Source organism: Montipora foliosa, chromosome 4 (genome assembly GCF_036669935.1).
Source record: "Montipora foliosa isolate CH-2021 chromosome 4, ASM3666993v2, whole genome shotgun sequence".
NCBI lineage: Eukaryota > Metazoa > Cnidaria > Anthozoa > Scleractinia > Acroporidae > Montipora > Montipora foliosa.
In genome coordinates this window covers 12,163,190-12,175,689 of record NC_090872.1, presented here as the reverse complement: position 1 = coordinate 12,175,689, position 12,500 = coordinate 12,163,190, and the positions used below count along the sequence as shown (strand labels likewise).

Sequence of the window (12,500 nt, the reverse complement as noted above, 5' to 3'; positions counted from 1 at the left end):
AACTACTTTCCGAAAAAAGATCCAATCTTCCCAAAGAAGCAAGGAAATATCCACACAAAAAAACTGCGAAACCTTCTTGTTTGTGTTCATCCTAGAGTGCACCACAAAAACAGTTGCAAATGTCTTTATTCACGGGGGAGGGGAGTGACAAAATTTGAAAAATCAAAACCCTGAAGAAAACCAATTTACCTTTAAAAATCGCGTGATGCGGCCCATTGAAGTCGGGATTAAATTTTGGGGCCGCTTTTTAGTGACTACAGAGGAAGGCTGTCAAGCACAAAAATGGCTATGTTGTCACGGCTTTGTGATAAAAAACATTTAAAGAATAATCCGATTGCAATTTGCTATTTATTTTGGAGATATTTCATTGGCGTTCCTGTTGTTTTACTGCAAGTAAACGTTTGTGTCGATAACACCTGTGAAAAATCTTGCGTTTCTTTGTTTTCGCAAAAAAAAAATTTAAGAGTCCACTTTTTCAAAAATCGAACCTTACTATCTCCGAAAAATGCATGGTTTCCCCCTTGTTTCATTTCAAATTCCAATAACCCAAACTAAGATCTACTTTTCTGCGCTCTCATACCGCGGGAAAATTTTTCTTATTATTAGGTGGCACCGTCCTTAATTAACTACAGAGTATGTTACGCCATATTTGGAAATATTTTACTTAACATAGTTTTAACCTCATTCATTTTCGAACTACGAATTTAACTTTTCCATGGCTGGCCAGAGAGAATTTTCTTTGGCTTTTAAGGTATGCAAGAGAAAGAAATTTGAATATTAATAATTATTTTAAAAGTAAGAAGCATCAAAAGAGAATAATTTTACAGTCTTCCGTCTGGCAAAAGTTGAGTTTTCGGAAAATGCTTTTCAAAGCAATCGAAAGACCGATCCCAGAACATTACTTTTTCCCCATGAAAAAAGTTCCATCCCAATGCTTCCCACAATTAACTCGATCCATAACTTTTTTGAAATGCTTTCGCTAGGTTAAGGAAATCTAGCCAAAAAAATTATTTCCTGTTGCAAACTTGAAGAAATCCAAAAATAAATTCCAAAACATCCTCGTAAAAACGATATCATCCTAATTACACCCACGACTAACTCGGTCCATAACTTTTTTCCAAACACCTTAGCAAGGTGTAGGAGACGTAGACAAAAAAATCCTCCCAGTTTGTAAGCTTGAAGAAATATTTTAAAAGGACAATTAAACCACTTTGGAAATCAATCCAATCACATTCCATTGTAGGCCGGTCCCCCTCCTCCCTCAGGTACAACCCAGTTAATATTCTGACTTGGATCCTTAATGTCGCATGTCTTGCAATGCACGCAGTTCTGAGCGTTTATCTGTAACCTCATCCCGTCCCCCTCCTCCTTGGGGACATATTCATACACCCCCGCGGGGCAAAACCTCTGCTCGGGACCGTCATAGATTGCCAAGTTTCTATTGACCGGTACGGAGTCATCCCGGAGGGTTAAGTGAGCCGGCTGGTCCCCCTCGTGATTTGTTCCGCTTAGAGCCACAGACGAAAGCAAATCAAAACTGACTTCTCCGTCGGGTTTTGGGTACTCGATGGGTGTACATTCCTTGGCAGGTTTTAAATGTTCAGCATCAGGTTTGGGGCTTCGGAGTGTCCAAGGTTCCTTGCCGCGTAAGATATAGTAGAAAATTCCAGTGTACACCATGGTACCGTATAGCCCCAAGGGACTGTGAAAAGAAGGCCTGATATTGCGGACGCTTTGAAGTTCCTTCCAGACCCAGCTCTCCTTCAGTCGAGACTCATAAGATTCAACAAAGAGACCTGAGAAAGAAAAAAACCAAAACGGAGTTGAGGACAATTTCTTGATTTGTCTGCGGCAAGCAGATTAGTCAACCTTCGGCAAATGAGTTTTTCGGATTACCGTAAATCCTCTATTAAGGCTCCTCCTTTGATCTTGTGGGACCAAGCGAGAAATCCCGAGCGGGCAAGATGGCTCGGGTAGCCTATCACAACGCGGGCTTTGGTACATCTTGCCCGCTCACGGAGTTAGCCATATAATAAAGAAGTGTTACTATCGTGAGTAATTAAAGGTGAGAGGGTAGGGCTGGGGAGGGGGGTTAATAACTTTCTTCCTCTGAAAAGAAAAGTGGGGGAAGGGAGGGGGGGGGGGGGTCAAAAGATGATCTACGGTAGCAAATCACGGCAACTTTACCCAGATCAGTAACTTGTGTTTTATCGTTTGACAGACAAGTTTTCTTTTCATCAGACATGCCAGAGCAGACATGTGAAAAGGAAACGTGGTGTTGTAGAATACTTTAAAGGAATCAAGATTAATAGAAAATTGCTGATAAAGATAAGAGAAAAGTAGGGAAGGAAAAAGGAATTTCCGGAGGGAAGACAACTCCGTTCACCAGTACCCCGCAAAGTCCACATAGTGAATCAAAACCACAGGAAATGCGAAATCTCGACCGATATTCTCCATTCTCGTCACCAGAGCCTCGGATCGACCCAAGGCTCTGGGAAACTCTGTGTAGGAGAACATGTGCCGTAGGGTTCTTATAGCCAAAAAATGGCTATTTGAACCTTACGGCGCCTGCTCAATCCTCGTGCTAACATGAATGCACCAAATTAGAGACGCTGTTGATTGTTCTTCGCGAAAACCAATAAGAAGGCACTTCGTTTCAAGGTTTCCCAGAGCTCTTCTCTTCCTCAGTCAAGAGAAGAGCTCTGTGATCGAGATTGGATATTCCCTGGAAGATTGAAACCGCTCAGCAATGACGTCATAACATGCGCAGCAGGTACCTTCTGTGGAAGAAGAGAAATTCTCATCTGTAATCGCCTCAAATGCACAATCGGCGGCAATCATCCCAGACTTCATTGCGGTGTGAGTTCCCTTTATTTTAGGAACATTCATGAATCCAGGGCTGCAGCCAATAAGTAGGCCACCAGGGAACGATAGCTTTGGAATACTCTGAAACAAACACCGTTACACTTTAACAACTGACAGAGTGTTTAAAATGAGGAATTTGCGTAAGTAATAACATGATTTCGAGAGCACTTTGGTTTAAATAAGCTATGCCCAAATAATACCAAATTACACGAAAAATCATGGGATTACTCACTTATTAAAAACGTTATTAAGAAAAGGAAGACAAATCAAAAGATTAGTGAAATTTTGTCAATTCTTTGATTGCTCTCAGGTGATAAGACGACCATGTTGGTGCTAAAACAATAGAAAAATGTTGCTTAAGTTTTGCATAATAATAGAGTCAAATTCCCAAAAGACTTTTTCGCTATTGTTCTTCCCATAGACATGACCGCCATGACGTCAGATGCGATCAAAGAATGCACGATGTAATTTTCTATTAAGTTCATTCAGCTGATTGGTTCTAATGGATTGACTTGGTGACCCCCATTTTGTATCGCTAGAAAGTGATCAGAAGGCCAAGATGAAATTCTCTGCAAAATTAAAAAAAAATCTGTTGAGTGGATTAACAGCCACGGTTGACCTCACCTGAAAGCCACCCTCGTTAAGGGCCCTCGCACCATAAGCAATCCGCTTGCCTCCTTCAAATGTTGGTTTGACTGATGGATGGTGCTTGAAACGCTGGAAACACAATATAAAATCAAAGGCTCTCCTTAATCTTCAACCCACTGTCCACAGATTTTGAATTAATTTAACAGATGCCCACACAGTCTGCTGGGCATAACTGAGTTAAAAGCAAGATTTGCAAGCAGAATCCTCTTCACCTTTTTCTGCATTAGAACCTGTTTGTAGGCAATGAATACACAATTAAATGTGAGGGCCAGAGACGATAACAATATGCTGTTTCCTCTCAGAACATGTGATTTCTTTTAATTAAAATGCCTTCATTGACACAATAATTATTGTTTTGGTCAAAAGAAGGTCACTTGTTAGCTTTATCTTGGACTGCAAAACTACAACTAGCCTTGGACCAGAGTGACAAACTTTTCATAAATACCAAATTTAGCACCGTTTTCAGCATTTTCAACAGTGCTAGTTAATGCAAAACACCCCTTTCAAATTATGCAATAAAACATCTTTCCTTAGGACAAACTTAATGAAAAAGAATAAAAAAGAAAACTGAAACGACCCATTGTTATGTATTTAATATTATCATATGGACGAGAGTGTTTTACCAGGAAATAAAATGTTCACTTGTACAATCAATATTCTACTACCACTACATCCGGGAACTGGGTGGCGTATTGTTCGTACATGACACAAGTGGTCATATGTCACGATTCCCGCAAGAATCCCGCAAGTTTGAGTAGCTTTTTCAAAATCCTTGACTACACTCATCTGGACATATGCAAAAGTTACCTGAAATTCTTTGAATGGATATAAGTAAGGATTTCCATAATCTAAACCAACCTAAGGAGCAAAAAAAATACTTAATGGGGATTAAAGAACACCTCAACATACATGTAAGTGTAAGGATCTGAAGGCTTTTAATTAAACGTATCTGCCAAATAACATAGTTGCCTTCTCCTCTGTTATAAGCAAATAGGAGCAATGATGATTTTGCAAAAACACCTGTGAACAACAATCCGTTTAAGACATGTCAAATCCTCACCACAAAACCAACAGCAACCAGAGGTGAATCTTCCTGAAGATGATACAAGAAGGAACCACCATATGTGTCTTTGTCCTACAATAGAACAAACACTTGGAAATAAATCAATGAAGTCAGATTAACTACCAACAGTACAGACTTATAAAGCTCTATCCCTTCAAAATTAATGTCCAAAGGTACCAGTCAATGCTACAATGACCTGGCAAACCTACACGTAAAACTGATATCGACTTTATTTGGCACTTACAAGAGGCCAGCCAACTGTATGTTCCACAAGTCCTGGGTGATGTTTCTCCGGAGCAACTTCCCACAGCTACAATGAGTGGAACATAAAAATAATGACAAACTCAACTTCAGTAGGTGACGTCTTCTAATCATTTAGCCTGGAAGGCCATGTTTTAGCAACAGGAGACAGAAGATGAATTCTCCAATGCTGGGCTTAAAGTGATGGGCCAAAAGAAGTATGCTCAAAAATAGGAAAAGGCTTTTTCATGGCCTGTTTCCTTCTTGGTTCAAATGAATTTCTAATTGAAAGCTCTCTTGTCATCATCATCATCATCATCACATCTTTGTTTACCTTTGAATTTTAGAGTAGCTTGATGTAGCTACAGTATTATCTCCAAGCATTTAACCTCCCAAGTATGATACACCACAGAGAACAGACCACAACAACCCGGAACTCCATGCCCTACCCTTTTGCAAGCAGTGCATGTATGTGGGTTCTTTTACATCCCACAGGGTTATGAACATTGAAGAAGAATTGTGAGATGCGGCCTATGGTTTATCTTCCTAATCAGAGAAGACTAGAGAGTCTAACCATTTGCAGATGTCATTTCAAACTTAAGGCAGCACTTTGTCCTCAGTTATTTAATTAAAGACTCTGAGTGTTGGTTGGGCCAGAGTTGAACTCACGACCTCCCAAATGGCAGCCCGGTACTCAACCAACTGAACCACAGCTGTGATAAGATGAAATTAATAGACTAGTGCAACTCGGAAATGTTCCTGAATGACACTTAACCTTCTCTTGGGTCCCTCCTATTCTGGTAGAAGTAAAGCCATAGGAAAGAGGAAGAAGAATCTTTATTATTATTATGATTATTATTTTTTTTTTTTTTTAATTATTTAGGGCACACTTAATTTGGAGCCTCGCTCTGTTGTGCGACCCCCACCACAGCCTGTTTCTTTGTGTTTAGTTTGTATATCTAGTATGCAAGGTTGCTGCCTAACGGTCGGCCGGTCACCTGGGGTGCCTTATGTGCGAGCGCAGGCGACCAAATTTCTGAACAAGTAGCCCGAACGGCCGCCTTACTTGATTCATCCTCACTTTCCCAGCTGGAATTAATTAATTCTGGGCTCTTGAAAAAATGACTTGGGCTACTAACCGTGAAGGGCTCCCCGAAAATTTTGTTAGGCAGCAGCCTTGTCTATGTATTTTGGATATCTTACGTGGTTATTTTTTATGGTGAAAGTGATTAAATAACAAAAAAAATTTAAAACTAAAAATAATAATTATTATTATTATTAATTTTCTTACATTGATTAGCTGATTGCATTTGCCCATGTCATTTGGTGGTTGTCAGACTAAAGACATCAAATTATACGAACCAATTGGCTTGTTGTCATTACCTCCTTAAGACCAATAGCATACGTCTGAGGGTCACAGTTTTCTCGCAGATTAAATGTCTTGTACAAATTCTTTGCAAGATGGCCATGACATCCCTCACCAAACAAGGTCACTTTAGCATGTAGTTCCATACCACGTTCAAATGTAGGCTAAGTGGTAAACAAGGATAACAAGTTACATGTACATGAAGTTTCATTGAGGAAAACATCCCTCATATTTGGTTGCCTGGCTCCTTTAGCCCTCATGGTTATTGTGGGCACCTTGTACAAAATTTAGTTATTTTGTAACCTAATTAACTTCTATTGCATTGGTACCAATAGAGATTGTTATTGTTGTCGCGAACACCACCCTAAAAGTTTTTAGATTGAATGAAAGCATGTTCCAGCAACCCCCATTTCACTTTCCATTCACAATAACAGACAACAACCCTATTGGCCTACTGTGGCTAACCTTGGTTGAAGATCTACTTTGTCATGGAAAATGTTATCTGACCTTTTTTCTCTATAATTTTGACACGTAATGTGAGTGAATTGCCACTATCCAGACGTTAATGTTTGAGGCAATTATCTAGCACCTGGGTTTAACATTATAAACTCACTGAAAGGATTACTATCCAAGAACCCTCATCTCCTTACATAATGCCATTCCTTGTATAATTTGAAAATAATAATAATAATTATTATTATTATTATTGATAACATTCAAGTACAAGAAACAACAGCTCGCAGCAGAAGTCATCAAAAACATAATTTATCCTTTCAATATTATTATTCTATACTCAACAAAATACCACTGTGACATCATTTCTGATTAGTCAATGACGAATGCATTAAATACATTCATTTGTAGGTTGTAAAGTGCAATATGGAAGTTGCTAAGGAAACAAAGCAACGAAGTGATTTTGTTGAGTATAAAATAAATAAATTGTATGAACTTGCTTATGCATTTTGTGGTTTATGGTCACTTGTGTCTCAAATTGCACTCGCCTACAATTTTAGAACTTTCAAAACATCACTCGTGCCCATAAATCACAAAAAACAGTTCCGTTCATACGATTTCCTATTCTTGTAGCTCATGTACATATGTACCTTAGGGGAGCCATCTTTGTGAATTCCAACATCATTTGTTGCAATGCCTTTAACACTACCATCCTCATGGTACAAAACCTATGTCATACAATATACATTAGGTACGATTATCATAATTATGATGAGGAAAATAAGGTACATGTAATATCCATCTGCCATAACATCAATCAAGGCAGCAGCGTGGTTTCTTTTAAATTAATCAATGGCATCAGCAAAGGTGGAAGTTTTTGAAACACAGTTTCGTTGTAAACAAGAAGACAAGCTCAACTACTGTTGCAAGTTTTCTCTTCTAAGCAAGTGCATTAGGTTTGGACTACATGCAATTTTCCCTAAAAACAAATTCTTCAAATCGACAGCTCATATTAGAAGCCATGCTTGTACATGTACTTGTACACTGTAACTCCATAATTAGGTCACCATCAGCAGTGTGTATTATTGATGATATTTTTTACTGTCTCGTTTTCACGGATGAAACATTCAAAGCAGTCATTAACCAGACGCATTTCAATGAACTCACTTCACTAGCAGCATATCCAGGGTATATTTCTACGCCTAATGCTTCTGCCTGTTCACCCAACCACCGAACAAAGTTTCCAAGCCTAACTATGTAGTTTCCATGGTTATACATTGGTAAACCTGTGCAAAAGACAAACAACAAATTTGAATTCTGAACAACCTCCCCTTATTTCTTTCATTTGATACATCAATAGTTAATCAAACACTTAACCAGTTTACATTTACCTTAGGGTAACACTGACATTGACAATACCAAAAGTGCAAACACTTTAAAATTTGTGTGTTTTCATGTGCTCTCACAATCCAATCAGATGCTAAGAAAAGTTACCTTTGGCTTCTGATTAAATATTCTTTATCTAATTCAAATAAAAGTCATTATATGTTTGGGATTCTTGCAATCACTCTTCATTCAGTTTCCAGGAAACAACATTCATTGTAAGTTACATAGCTGAGTTTTTCCGCCAGCAGAACGCACTCTCATCGGTTACTTCGAGGTCACATGACATCTAACAATAAAACTATTTCCCGCCAAAAGTCTCTGAGCGGGCAACAGTGCAAAATCTATGACGTCAAAGGGTAACAGTGCACCGTTACCGGAAAATGTTGACCGACAACCACCGTTGCTGTTGCCCTTCCACGTTTTTCTTTTTACAAGTGCTATGTATAAACAAATCTCAATGTTTCCCTTGGCTGTGCCTCGGGGAAACATTGAGATTCTCGGAAAACAAAATGAACTGTTTCCCTTGGGACCAGTCATTAAGTGTTTATTTTTGAGTGCATTAGCATGCCCATAATAAGTGTTATACAAGCACTGAGTGACACCTTTCAGCATTGTTTTCACTGTTCAAAAGCCATTATGCAGTTTAATAACATATCCCTCCTCCTCCCTCCCTTCAATTTGTGTTTACCAGGTGGGTTTTAGACTGTTTTACACTCAAACCCATGAACATCAACATTGAAGGGAAAGAGAAGGCAAATTTCTATCTGTGTTACAACTTTTGTGACCGAGATTGCAGTTCAAAATAAATTTTCAATGACTCTCAAGGCTTGTCAAGGCTTGGCAAAGGCTGTGGAGAATTAAAGAACTTCATGTCTCTGCTTTTGGTTTATGTATTCTTGACATCATTATAAATTTTTCTGGTTTTTTCAAGAAAAAAATACAAGAATAAAAGTTTAACAAGAAACCAATAGCCTAAACATACCAGATAATATGGGAACAGGGATTCTGCTTTTCTCTGTTAATATTGCAAATTTGTCTTCCTTTACTGGTGTGTTGAGGGGAGCCTAATAAAACAAAACTAAAATTTAATAAGTTTTACAACAGACTGTGGTGCAGTTTTTTTTAGATTGGCCATCAAGTAAGAGTGAAGTTTGGAAAACTTTGCTGAAATGCATATCTCAATCATTTACAGTTTTCAAATGTGAATGTGCTACTATGATCACATTTTTATCCCTTGAATTTTTAGGTTTGTCACACAGAATTCCAGGAAAGATTAAAACTCATTCAACATTTTCAAATTTGTGTGACTAGAGTCAGATCTCATTATGTAACAAAATGCATGTGAAAAACGTCTTCTTATGGTTATTAGTATAGTTCTTAACTGTTATATTAACTTTACCCCTTTGTCCTTCCAATCAGGCATCAGCTCATTCAGAGCTCGTGGCTCTAGGCAAGCTCCAGATAAAGTATGTCCACCTAAATTATAAAAAGGGTTTACTCAAATTAAAGTTAATGTTGAGAATTTAATTAACACTTTTCTATATCATAAATTTGAAAAAATTAATGATTGATTTTGGTGGTGTGATTTTCACGGTTGAACTGTTGCATTTGTTTACAACTGTAGAGGAGGGTCGGAGGTGTGAATCTGTCACGCAATCACATCGGCCACTATTACATAAGCCAAACAAAAATTACGGTTAAAAATTTTTTTTACACCAAATAAAAAACATAAAATATATACTGTTTTACTCGTATATTATTTGATTCACAAACTGCAAATAACACTTGTAACAATTTATCATATGTTTTGCGATTGCATAACGATAAACCAATATTAATCTGTGGGTGATTACAAGGCAAAACTTCAAACTAAACACGAATTGAGTCTCACCTATCTCGGAGGCTTTCTCTACAAGGCAAACTCGGATCTCTGTCCCCTTTTCCTCTGCTAGTTGTTTAAGTCTGATGGCTGCCGATAAGCCAGCCGGCCCTCCACCGACTATTACAACATCCGCTTCGTCGGAAAACCTTTCCATGTCTACATCTACGGGCACAAAACGGAAAACGTGATACAACTTCAAAACTTTCTACAGTCTGTTAAAAAAAACCTAAATCAACGACAATTACAAAAGCAAAAGGTAAAATCATTTTTTTACATAACATACCTTTCCATCTTGTATCAGATTCTCGAGGTACAATCGTGTAATGTGTTGTAATTTTCGGAACTGCTTCACTTGAGTAGCGGCATCGGAAGATCGGCAACGCTGTAAATTTATGAGAATTTAGTGCTTTCAGATTGCGTAACAAGTCAAACTGAAATTAAGGTGATAAAGTACCTCTTTGAGCACCTCTAGTGATACTCCGAATCCGATGATTCCACATGTGCAGACAGATCAGGAGGCTGAAAAGTTCATCAAAGTTCTCAAAACACACAACAGCACTGTGCTTCTGTGTCACTGTTCCAAAGGTCATTTTTTTCGTGCTTAACCGCTGAACAAGTTTGCTGACGTCGAGCGATTCCGAAGATCTCGCGAATGATCCCGAAGAGAAGCCGAAGCTTTCAATAAACAACGGAAACTCGGGCAGCCATTTCTGCGGACAGTGCAGAAATTTTATCATGGAAACCTTTTCTTTTAAAATAGAAAGAAGGGAGCTCTAAAAAAATGGCCAGAACAACATGCTGTTCCTTTAGAGGCTACATGCAATGCAATCGGAGCAATATTCGGAGATGGCTGAGACCGGTCGTTATTTCTGTTTACTTTGTAATTTTGTGTTTTGCTCTACCCTTAACAGTCTGGGAATTGCACAAAAGTCGAGCTCAGACTCATGTGGAGGCTTGGTTCGTGGCAGGATGTTTTGTTTTCTTGACAATACCTATTTCCGTCTGGGGAATTCTCCAACATTTGGTGAACTATACTCAACCAGAACTGCAAAAACGGATTGTAAGGTATCAAGCACACGTGACCGGCGACCATGTTGGAATATCAAAAATTAGGACATCCAAAACATAATCACTATTTCTGTGTTTTGGTCGTCCAACATGGCCTCAGTGATATCTGATGCATTTTGTATTACATTTCTGCAAGTGGCTCGTATTCAAATGCATGATCAACAAATTGACATATATTTCATAAATTTTGAGTACATTTAGAAGTGAAATGTCTTCAAGATGAAAAGATATGGTGAGGTCATGCACTTTTGGGTTCCCTGAGAGCAGAGGTCTCTTTTTTTGCATTCGCTGGGCTGACGAGTACGAGAAAGAGACTTCTGTCATAAATCTAAACTCACTTTGATTCAACTGCCGCACACAATCTTTTCAGAAATTCAAAATATCAAATTTTGTTGAGACGGTCAAATTACGGGCTGAAAATTTTATTCTGCGCACAAGTTGTCATAATGCACGATTTATCTATTCACGTACAGTAGGTTCATAACACAAAGGAAATGATTGCAAAAGGAATTCCAATGAGTAATTCCACTTCTATGGCATTGCTTCCTTTCCCTGCATCAGTGCCTTAGATTGGCCGTTTCTATACTAGAGACGCATAATCCGTCCAGACGAATTATGCGTCTCTCATGTTATCCGTCTAGTGTAAAGACGGGATGAACTATATGAGACGCATAATTCGTCTTAGACGAACTTGGGCAAACATTTTTTCTGCGTCTGTTAAATTCGTCTAGTATAAAGACGGGCACTAGACGCATAATGTGTCCGGACGAACTTTCCAGTTTAGTGCGTCTTCGAAGACGCACTAAAATAGATTCTTCGTCCAGACGCATAATACGTCTTGCGGCCGTCTTTATACTAGACGAATTTAACAGACGCATAAAAAATGTTTGCCCAAGTTCGTCTCAGACGAATTATGCGTCTCTAGTATAAAAACGGCCATTGTTTCAATAACAAAATTTGGAATTAAGTGGGCTGACGTGACAGTTTGCCCGTGCGCATAGACATGGAACCCTCCCTTTAAACCCAGACTTCCAATAAAAACTACAGGTACACACTAAGAACTTTGGGAAACTCAAGCTCCATCACCATGTGATTGCATCTCAACACAGAGTGCAGTTAATGGTAGGGAGGGGAGGGGGGGGGTTTCCTAATGTGCAACCAAGGATTTATCAGGGCAACCTAATTCACAGGTTGATAAATAATAATAATCATCATCATCATAGTAGTAATAATGATAATAAAAATAGTGTTAATTTTATGGTCTGACTCTTTTAGAATTCTTTGGATGGTGCCAATTTATGCAACAGACAGTGTAAGTTTTTGCTAGTGACAAATAAGATTCTGTCATTATAAAAGTAAATCTTTGACATGTCTCTCAAGAGGATTTGTCTAGATGTTTTCTGAAATGGTGCTAAATTTGTGATAATGGTCAGTCTGCCCCCTTTTCAAACTGAACCTGTTTCTAAGCTAACTGGAATAAGTTGTGGAGATAAAATCATTCTTGTAAAATGCCTCCTAAGTCAGAACTT

General features: G+C 38.5%; 2 protein-coding genes across 2 annotated transcripts in view; one reads left to right on the top strand and one right to left on the bottom strand.

Moving 5' to 3' along the window:
* Positions 1-329: 329 nt before the first annotated feature.
* On the bottom strand, positions 330-10,485 carry LOC137999868 (electron transfer flavoprotein-ubiquinone oxidoreductase, mitochondrial-like). The gene is made up of 14 exons (XM_068845822.1): positions 10,358-10,485; positions 10,187-10,285; positions 9,913-10,065; positions 9,421-9,497; positions 9,004-9,085; positions 7,803-7,921; positions 7,286-7,363; positions 6,200-6,346; positions 4,821-4,886; positions 4,574-4,648; positions 4,321-4,371; positions 3,490-3,582; positions 2,778-2,946; positions 330-1,796 (listed from the first exon to the last, which is right to left on the bottom strand). The coding sequence occupies exons 1-14, from the start codon at positions 10,401-10,403 to the stop codon at positions 1,228-1,230; spliced, it is 1,824 nt and encodes a 607-aa protein (XP_068701923.1). The 5' UTR covers positions 10,404-10,485; the 3' UTR covers positions 330-1,227.
* A 99-nt stretch (positions 10,486-10,584) lies between these two features.
* LOC137999864 (transmembrane protein 184C-like) overlaps positions 10,585-12,500 on the top strand; it is a 9,039-nt gene continuing 7,123 nt past the window's right edge. The window contains exons 1-2 of the mRNA XM_068845818.1: positions 10,585-10,968; positions 12,247-12,283. Coding sequence (XP_068701919.1) covers positions 10,685-10,968; positions 12,247-12,283 — 321 coding nt within the window. The 5' untranslated portion in view covers positions 10,585-10,684. The remainder of the gene's footprint in view (positions 10,969-12,246; positions 12,284-12,500) is intronic.

Coding starts and splice junctions, on each gene's coding strand:
- LOC137999868 (XM_068845822.1), bottom strand. CDS start 10,403: ATGTGGAATCATCGGATTCGGAGTATCACTAGAGGTGCTCAAAGAG. Junction 7,364..7,802: donor CTGGATATGCTGCTAGTGAA/GTGAGTTCATTG, acceptor TGTATGACATAG/GTTTTGTACCATGAGGATGG. Junction 3,583..4,320: donor ATCCATTCAAAGAATTTCAG/GTAACTTTTGCA, acceptor TTGTGTTTCCAG/CGTTTCAAGCACCATCCATC.